This window comes from Trematomus bernacchii, unplaced genomic scaffold (genome assembly GCF_902827165.1).
Source record: "Trematomus bernacchii unplaced genomic scaffold, fTreBer1.1, whole genome shotgun sequence".
Lineage (NCBI taxonomy): Eukaryota > Metazoa > Chordata > Actinopteri > Perciformes > Nototheniidae > Trematomus > Trematomus bernacchii.
Genome location: NW_022987776.1, coordinates 301,784 through 312,037, shown reverse-complemented (window position 1 = coordinate 312,037; position 10,254 = coordinate 301,784). Strand labels below are relative to the sequence as shown.

The 10,254-nt window shown below is 42.3% G+C and overlaps 2 protein-coding genes across 2 annotated transcripts; one reads left to right on the top strand and one right to left on the bottom strand.

The window, feature by feature from the left end:
• Positions 1 to 46: 46 nt before the first annotated feature.
• Positions 47 to 5,598, bottom strand: LOC117497123 (snRNA-activating protein complex subunit 1-like; the record flags this gene model as incomplete). Its single annotated transcript, XM_034149024.1, is given in 6 exon segments — positions 47 to 196; positions 2,054 to 2,158; positions 2,337 to 2,477; positions 4,692 to 4,826; positions 4,828 to 4,849; positions 5,346 to 5,598. Coding segments are annotated over 6 exon segments (714 nt in total), but the record flags the coding sequence as incomplete, so codon positions are not given.
• Positions 5,599 to 6,068: 470 nt separating this feature from the next.
• yipf6 (Yip1 domain family, member 6) lies at positions 6,069 to 10,024 on the top strand. Its single transcript, XM_034149023.1, has 2 exons — positions 6,069 to 6,659; positions 7,910 to 10,024. Exons 1-2 carry the CDS (start codon positions 6,309 to 6,311, stop codon positions 8,255 to 8,257), a joined length of 699 nt encoding a protein of 232 aa, XP_034004914.1. The 5' UTR covers positions 6,069 to 6,308; the 3' UTR covers positions 8,258 to 10,024.
• Positions 10,025 to 10,254: the final 230 nt, after the last annotated feature.

Sequence of the window (10,254 nt, the reverse complement as noted above, 5' to 3'; positions counted from 1 at the left end):
TCTTATCTAATCTTATCTTATTACACATCCACCATCTTCCTCTTACATTCCTGCTCTGCCACTTGTAGAAATCCACCACGGTGTTTCGCAGCTGAGGAATCAGATCTTGACGGATCAGATTAACAGAAGAATTCTCTGACGTCTCAGAAACAGAAGACTTCAGGGTCCCGTAGAGATCATGGACATTAGAGAGTTCCTACAACAACAACAACAACAACAACAACAACAACACTTAATATCAGAGGTGGGAAGTAGTGGAGTACAAATACTTTGTTACTGTACTTAAGTACTAGGGATGCCAGAAACTGACCATGATCAAATTCGAAAATCGGACAGCCCTGGCGAATATTAATCGATTATTCGCCGCCCCCCCCCCCCCCCCCCCTCACCCCCCCGCGGGAGAGAAAAAAAAAAACACTATCATATTGGTGATTAGTGCAGTTATGTCACCTGCACGCCTGTCATCACAACGACGTGGCCTTGAAGTGAAGTTAGTAATGGCCGGCTGTGCTGCGTCTTTCTCTGTAGGCACTTCTTTGGCATGCTTCGCACTCAAATGCGAACGCATTGTTGATGTTGAGCTGAGTCTTTTCGCAGAGCTTGCATTTTACTTCATTTGCACTTATCAGTTCGAAGTAGTTCCACGAGGAACTCTTCTTTGAACGTGCTGCTTTGTTCATCTTTAGTTGTGTTGTTCTCACTGTTCTGTATATCGCCAATAAATCAATCGCACGTGTGATGGAGAGAGGGGGGGGAGCGGGGTCGGTGTGTAGCAGGCAGCAGCAGTCTGCACTCTGCGCAGCCTGCGCTGCTGGCTTCCTCCAAGTTTACAGTAAAACAAACTGGCCATTTACAATTATTAATACTATTACTATTATTAGCATTAGTCTATATTTTGGTTGAAACTAAGCCAGGAAAAAAAAGAAACACATAAATAATAATAAAATATATACAAATAAAATCGAATTTTAAAATAATTTTCGATTATGGAGACTGTAACGAATATTCGAAAAATCGAATAATCGCTAGCATCCCTATTAAGTACATGTTTCTGGTATCAGTACTTTACTCCACTACTTGTTTTTCTGATGACTTTTGCTTCTTACATGTTGAACACAAATACCTGTACTTTCTACTTCTTACATGTTGAACTCAAATACCTGTACTTTCTACTTCTTACATGTTGAACACAAATACCTGTACTTTCTACTTCTTACATTTGAACACAAATACCTGTACTTTCTACTTCTACATGTTGAACACAAATACCTGTACTTTCTACTTCTTACATGTTGAACACAAATACCTGTACTTTTACTTCTTACCATGTTGAACACAAATACCTGTACTTCTACTTCTTACATTTTGAACACAAATACCTGTACTTTCTACTTCTTACATGTTGAACTCAAATACTGTACTTTCTACTTCTACAGTTTGAACTCAATACCTGTCCTTTCTACTTCTCACATGTTGAACACAAAATACCTTTACTTTCTACTTCTCACATGTTGAACTCAAATACCTGTACTTTCTACTTCTTACATGTTGAACCCAAATACCTGTACTTTCTACTTCTCACATTTTCCAAACAGGCTGGTTCCTTTAGTTTGAATGTGTGTTTGGTGGCGTGATCATTATTATTTAGAGTCATTGCGTGCCTATTGATTTGAACACGATCCGTGTATCCATCATTTCTGGTCTTCTCTAAAGAAGAGGGACCAATGAAAACGTTGTCATGTTGCCGTTGTTCAGCATGGAAACATTTCATTAGCTAACAATGACATTATTGTTCTATTAATATAAAGGGAGGTCAGGTACTCTTTAAAACAGCTGCTAGTTATGGGTACTTTTTACTGAAGTACATTTCAAAGCCTCTTTACTTTGAATTGAGTAAAGAAGTTTAGTCAGTACTTCTACTTTCACCAGGGTATCTTTAAACACGAGTATCTGTACTTCTACTTGAGGAAAGGAAGTGTGTACTTTTGCCTCTCTGGTTAATATCTTTTAATGATTTAATTTAACAGTGTTTTAATGGAGGGGTTCTTCTCACCTCCAGCAGGTCGATGTTGATGAGTTCCTGCGGACGAGACGCTCTCTCAATGAACTTCTCACACAGAGCCGGGCTCTCCTTCATCCTCTGCTTTCTGAAGGCAAGCTGGGAGGAGGAGGAGGAGGAGGAGGAGGAAGAGGAGGGGGAAGTAGATATCTGATTACTTCTACTTTTACTCAAGTACCTGATCTCCGTCCCCCCTGCACAGAACCCTATAAAGCCACAGCAGGAGAGGGAACCGATCAGAAAGCATGACAGGGTGTGTCTCTAAAGTAGAACTCACCTGAGTGGGCATGGCGCTGAAGTGAAAAGCTTTCTGGAGCCTCAGCTGTCGGAGGATGTAAATGACGTCCATGTGCTGAGCGTCCATCGCGTCTTTCTCAAACTTCTCCACGTGCTCCCAGTCCTTCAGCGCCAAGCGGATCTGAGCCGGAAACACAACAGAGGACTCTAGTTTTCAGTACTTAAAGGTCTTCCTATCATCCTCCTCTTCATCAATATATCACAGGTCTCAGATATATCCAGAGCCTGTCTCTGATTGGCTGAAACACCAAACAGATCATTGCAGCATTACCCATAATCCCCTCTGTTTCAGCCCTGTTTCCAAAGTGCTGATTCTCTGTCTGTTACTTCAGATGAAAATAAGGAGCCCCCCCCCCACGCCCCTCTGAGAGAGATTTGGGTTACAAAGAACTCAATGGTGCTCTAGGAGGAGGATTCAGGTGAATAAGGGAGGGGGGGGGGTTACCTTGGTTGCTGATTGGCTAATGGTTACACAAGACAAAACATCGTTATGACATCATTCAAGTGGCCCAAAATCCTGATCAGCTCATTTTCAGACAGGTTTTTATAGAAATGGATCAAAAAGAGAGAGAATCTTTGTTCCTGAAACTTTCAGAGTCTCTTTCCACAGAGGGGACACATGTTGATGAAGAAGGAGACATGAAGAAGAGGGGGACACATGTTGATGAGAAGAGACATGAAGAAGAGGGACACATGTTGATGTAGAAGAGACATGAAAAGAAGAGGGGGACACATGTTGATGAAGAAGAGACATGAAGAAGAGGGGACACATGTTGATGAAGAAGAGACATGAAGAAGAGGGGACACATGTTGATGTAGAAGAGACATGAAGAAGAGGGGACACATGTTGATGAAGAAGAGACATGAGAAGAGGGGACACATGTTGATGAAGAAGAGACATGAAGAAGAGGGGGACACATGTTGATGTAGAAGAGACATAGAAGAAGAGGGGGACACATGTTGATGTAGAAGAGACATGAAGAAGAGGGGACACATGGTGATTGTAGAAGAGACATGAAGAAGAGGGGACACATGTTGATGAAGAAGAGACATGAAGAAGAGGGACACATGTTGATGTAGAAGAGACATGAAGAAGAGGGGACACATGTTGATGTAGAAGAGACATTGAAGAAGAGGGGACACATGTTGATGAGAAGAGACATGAAGAAGAGGGGACACATGTTGATGTAGAAGAGGGACATGAAGAAGAGGGGACACATGTTGATGAAGAAGAAGAGACATGAAGAAGAGGGGACACATGTTGATGAAGAAGAGACATGAAGAAGAGGAGACACATGTGATGAAGAAGAGACATGAAGAAGAGGGGACACATGTTGATGAGAAGAGACATGAAGAAGAGGGGACACATGTTGATGAAGAAGAGACATGAAGAAGAGGAGACACATGTTGATGAAGAAGAGACATGAAGAAGAGGGGACACATGTTGATGAAGAAGAGACATGAAGAAGAGGGGACACATGTTGATATGAAGAAGAGACATGAAGAAGAGGGGACACATGTTGATGTAGAAGAGACATGAAGAAGAGGGGACACATGTTGATGAAGAAGAGACATGAAGAAGAGGGGACACATGTTGATGTAGAAGAGACATGAAGAAGAGGGGACACATGTTGATGTAGAAGAGACATGAAGAAGAGGGGACACATGTTGATGAAGAAGAGACGTGAAGAAGTAGGGGACACATGTTGATGTAGAAGAGACATGAAGAAGAGGGGACACATGTTGATGTAGAAGAGACATGAAGAAGAGGGGACACATGTTGATGCAGAAGAGACATGAAGAAGAGGGGACACATGTTGATGTAGAAGAGACATGAAGAAGAGGGGACACATGTTGATGCAGAAGAGACATGAAGAAGAGGGGACACATGTTGATGCAGAAGAGACATGAAGAAGAGGGGACACATGTTGATGTAGAAGAGACATGAAGAAGAGGGGACACATGTTGATGCAGAAGAGACATGAAGAAGAGGGGACACATGTTGATGTAGAAGAGACATGAAGAAGAGAGGACACATGTTGATGTAGAAGAGACATGAAGAAGAGGGGACACATGTGATGAAGAAGAGACATGAAGAAGAGGGACACATGTTGATGTAGAAGAGACATGAAGAAGAGGGGGACACATGTTGATGTAGAAGAGACATGAAGAAGAGGGGACACATGTTGATGTAGAAGAGACATGAAGAAGAGGGGACACATGTTGATGTAGAAGAGACATGAAGAAGAGGGGACACATGTTGATGTAGAAGAGACATGAAGAAGAGGGGACACATGTTGATGTAGAAGAGACATGAAGAAGAGGTGTCCCTCACCGGCTCTGGAGGCGCTGCAGTCTGACTCTGGAACAGGCTGTAAAGAAGGTAAAGCCCCCCCACTCTTATCTGGAAGCTGAAGGGAGGCAGCAGGAAGCTGTACGCCGAGTCCAGGATCAGACGACTGAACGACCGGCTTCTTGTGTTTCACTGCGCCGCTGGGAACAAAGTAATAAAGAAATTAAATAAGATCTGAGTACTTCTACTTTTACCCAAGTGTAAGATCTGAGTATTTCTACTTTTACCCAAGTATAAGATCTGAGTACTTCTCCCACCTCTGCACATTACAGCTAACAATATATATACATATAAAAGTAGGATATTGTGTACATAGTGTGCAATGAATAGCATCTTAAATTGAATATGAATGTTCAATGTGAAGGCACTACTGTATACAGATGAATGATGGTATTGTCACGTTATTAAAGAACCATCAGATTCAAAGATTCAAGATTCAAAGGTGTAGAAATGGCAATGCAATCCTTCTGACCTGAGCTCCTCCAACAATGCAACATATATAATAAAATACAGAAATACAATATAGTGCAAGAAGTCTCTATACATGTAAATAGAATATGATGTACAGGTACTTGTATCCTACTTCTTTCCTCCCCACCACTGCAGTATAAAGAGATGTGTTTCATGGAGACTCACTGGAAGATGTGGGAGAAGTTCATCTCTCTCCATATTTTGGAGAAAACCTCGAATCGAACCGAGTCCGTTTTCTGGAAGAGACTCAGCAGATTCTCACAGTCTTCGATCACCGGGGATCGATAAAGCTCAATCTCTGCTTTTCTGTTCCACTTAGAGGACATGTTGAACTACTTTAAGATACAGTTACAGATTAAAACCAGACACACACACGGGATGTAAACAAACACACGCCCGAACAACGGCTGTCGACGGATTTGTGCGTCATCAGAGTAACCGACGTCTTCAGCCAGCGCTGGTGATGCCTTCAAGTACTGCGCGTAATAGTTCCCATATCACGAATAATAAGGGAACTATTATACGGTGACGGTAAGTGAATAATTCTAAGTACAGGCATACAGGGGTAGGAGAAGTACTCAGATCTTGTACTTGAGTTAAAGTAGAAGTTTGTTGTCATTTGGTACAATCATCTTTTATAATAGTACACTTTTTATTTATTTTTGCTTCGCATTTTATTATGTTATATCTTTCTATTCTTCTTTCTGTGTCTCTGTATTCACCACTTATACCAAAGCAAATTCATCGTATGTGTTGGTTATAAAAAACATTCTGATTCTGATGTAAACCAAGTAAAAAACCTTATTTACAGTAAACAAAAAACCGTATGCTTGGTAGCGTTAAATCCGATTCTCTGATCCTGTCCCTGAACTCACCAACCGGATGTTCGTTCCTCTCGTCCTGCGGAAGTAAACAAGCTCAGCTGACGTGGAGCTGCGGAGCAAAACTGGACCAACCTGAACATTGCGCTGCTTTTACAGCAACAAGTGTCCGTCCAGCTCCATTCCGAGAGCTTTATTTACTATCTGAGAGCTTTATTTACTAGCCAAGAGCTTTGTTTACTAGCTGTCTTCTTGCTGGGGTCGTCTAAACTCCCGGGATTAACGCAACGCAAACAGAAAGACAAACATGGCGGACGAGGCTAACAGACAATTCGCCGGACTTTCGGACGTCTCTATCTCGGAAGATATCCCCGTGGAGGGAGATATTTCTGTGCCAATGGGTTCCTCTTCCTCCAACAGACAGCGGGGGGAAGAGGATGAGTTCTCCACCCTGGATGAGCCTGTGAAGGAGACCATTTTGCGGGATCTTCGGGCGGTGGGCAGTAAATTCATCCACGTGCTGTACCCGAAGAGGAGCTCCGTGCTGCTGCGGGACTGGGACCTGTGGGGCCCGCTGCTGCTGTGCGTCACCCTGGCCCTGCTGCTCCAGGGAGGAGCCGCGGACAGCGAGGACCAGGGGGGGCCGCAGTTCGCTGAGGTACCTGACAATGTGTATTTATGTATCCTCATGTCATTGTACTCCACTACTTCCCACCTCTGATCCTAATGTCAGAAAACACGGTTGTGTCAGTGGGCTAGAAGTACTGGGATCTTGTACTTGAGTAAAAGTATAAGTACTGGGATCTTGTACTTGAGTAAAAGTAGAAGTACTGGGATCTTGTACTTGAGTAAAAGTAGAAGTACTGGGATAATTTGTACTTGAGTAAAAGTAGAAGTACTGGGATCTTGTACTTGAGTAAAAGTAGAAGTACTGGGATCTTGTACTTGAGTAAAAGTAGAAGTACTGGGTGAGCGATGACCAGGGGGGCTGAGGTACCTGACTGCCGCCCAGTGTCAGAAAACACGTTCGTGTCAGTGGGGATTAGAGATTAGTATTCAAAGTAGAAGTACTGGGACTGAGGTACCTGACTGTAGTGTCACATCAACGTTTATTTATAAAGCCTAATGCCAGAAAAACACGACTGACGTTGTGTGTCAGTGGGGGTTACAGATGAACACACTTAGATGAAGCCAGCAGCGGCGTTATTAAAGGTTTCCTATCATGCTAAATGCACTTTTTGATGTCTTTGTTACATCAATATGTGTCTCTGCTGGTGTGTCAGGGAACTCACAAAGTGTCCGGAAACACGTCTGTGTCAGTGGGCTTTGAAGATTAACAAACACATATGAAGCCAGATGTGATTTAGTAAAAGGGAAGACACTCTCAACATGTTGGACACTGTCTGCCTCCTGACTCATGATTGGTAACTAACTTCTATATACAGGGGTGGTAGAAGTACACAGATCTTGTACTTTACAAACACAGATGAAGCCAGAAGCGCTTTAGTAAAGAGGGAATGTCCTCAACCACACTGTCTTAACATGTAGAAGTACCAGTATCTTGTACTTGAGTAAAAGTAGAAGTACTGGGATATTGTACTTGAGTATCTTATCTCCTCTGCTGCATTAGTCATTATTATTATTATGTATTTATTTCAACAAGGACCATGCATTAAAATACATTAATCTCAGAAAAGAGAAGGGATGAATTATGCCAGATTATAGCCAATAGCTAATTTCCATCTGCAGTCCTTAGGCAGGTACATAACAAACACTAGAACATTGCATCATCTCTATCACACAAAGAATTATAAAACATAAATGAATTCAAGTCTTAAACTTATTTCTGTCTCTTACACAAAGCGATAAATCTCTCCTCACTCACATCTTCAATATTTTCTCCCCCAGGTCTTCGTCATCGTGTGGTTCGGCTCCATCATCATCACCCTGAACTCCAAGCTTCTGGGCGGCACCATCTCTTTCTTCCAGAGCCTGTGTGTGTTGGGATACTGCATCATGCCTCTGACGGCGGCCATGGCGGTGTGTCGTATCGTTCTGGTGGGCGGCTCGGGGACAGTAAGCTTCATCGTGCGCCTCGTGGTCGTAACGGCGTCTTTTGGTTGGTCCACCTTCGCCTCCACGGCTTTTCTCGCCGACAACCAACCCCCCGGGCGAAAATCTCTGGTCGTTTACCCCGTGTTCCTGTTCTACTTCGTGATCGGGTGGATGGTCCTGACGTTCTCTCCGTCACAGTAGAACGAGTGTTTGTTCAAACTGAGCGAGAGGAGGGAGGGGTTTTGTGGAGTGAAATAACTCAAACAATCTGCCTCTGAGGGAAGAGGAAAAACTACTGAAGTGACTGTGGGTGTTTTCCGAGCTTCTGATAAAGCTCCAGAGGCTCGTGGGACATCAAAATAATTCCTCTCAGATTCAGACGGTGGACGCTGTGCTGCACACGGTGAAAAGCGAATGAATATCTTCTCCTTATGAGCTGTGTAATGGTTAAATACATAGTCTTGTATGTGCTCTATGAATGTTGGAACTACCAGGGCTTTGATATCATATTTTATTTTACTCCCGGTCAAAGAACGTGTTTATTTCTAGGGTCCTTTCCAATACTACATTCTTTACTTTTAGACGTTCAGCAGAGGCGCTCCTGCAGCTCGACCACGCATCAGTGAGCAGCTGTGATTTCTGGTGATTGTTGTCCCTTTCTTTTAGTATTTTGGGGCCGATTTTTGATTTTATTAGACAGATTACAGGAGACAAAGAGATTGGGAAGACCTCTCGTCCACAAGAGTCGGGGAAATATGAAGCTTCAGCCACGTTAGCTTAGCTTAGCATGAAGTAAAGGAACAGGGGAAACGATTAGCTTCTTTCTGTCCAAAGTTAACAACCTACCATCACCTCTCAAACTATAAAAGATTAATTAACATGTCGTGTTTTGTGTGAATACAATAATTAATATGTCGTCTTGTGCACAATACTTTTCTGTGGGGTATCAATCTTCTCATCCAACCCTTGGATGGAAAAAGGATAATTGTATTTCTCAAAAAGCTTCCTTAAGGATGTAATGTAAATTAGATGTAACTTCATTACGTTGCATAGCGCCGTCACCACTCCACATGGATTCAGAAAGATGTGAAAACAGTCTGATTAACAGCTTGTGTCATTCCTCTAACGCCGGCATGTTGCATGTTGGCAGTCAGCTGGTTTTAAAAGGCACAATGAGTAGTCTGTTGCGCTTTGTAAACAAAAAAAGCATCACCTGATTCTCTCTGGAACGAGTTGTGTTTGCTTAGCATCTCGCCCACGATTTATTTGCATTTCTTCAGCAACGTGTTCGCCATTTCTGCAGCTTCTGCTTCTTGGATGCATGCTTACGATTTAGTACGTTAGACGTTGAGACTCAGCTGGTTCTGCAGATACACGATTAGAGAGGGTGATACGTGAAGATTGAGAAATCATACTCGTTGTGCCTATTGTGGTTGTGCCATTTAATAAGTCAACCTTTGTTTGTGCTTATTGTCTAAAGTCTTCTTGAATAAACCAACATTAAGAGAAATCAGAGCTTACTACTATATCATATTTATGACTACAGGACATTCAGTTTCACTGTTTTCTGTCTCGAGTGAGAGATGGACTTCTTTCGGTTTTCTTTAAATTGATTAATTGAAATGTCCATCTTTACTTCCTATGCTTAACGCTCTTTGACCATTTACTTGTTGACATGGATGCTCCCTGAATTTGGTTGTCAACGGCATTCTGGGAAATGTAGGAAATGGCTGCAGCAGATTGAGGGAAAAATGGTAAATAAAAAAGAATAAAATTGTAATATTTCTCAGAGATAGTGATTGGATATCTCGCTCTTCTTCATCGACTGTTTTCTGCCCTTCTACTAATCTCTCTGATGACCTCTGACCTCTGTCGACAGATAACCTGTTCTTTAAGTTCCCTTTAAAATCACCAAGTTTTAATTTATATGATTTCCTTTACAGAAAGATTAAAATATAATGAATCTGCTTTGATTGTTCCTCTCTTTTCTTTGACCTTCACCCTGCTTCACATTATTCAAAATCATTTCTATACATTTTACACATTTTTAGGATAGTTAGAAATCCACTCTATAGATTACTGATGACTTTGCCTTCACACAAAATGCCTTCACCTGTCGAACACTCAAAGCTCTTTCTCCATTAACACCTGGAATGTGGTTCTGCACCAAAGTCACTCTTCCCCCTACTTTTATCCAA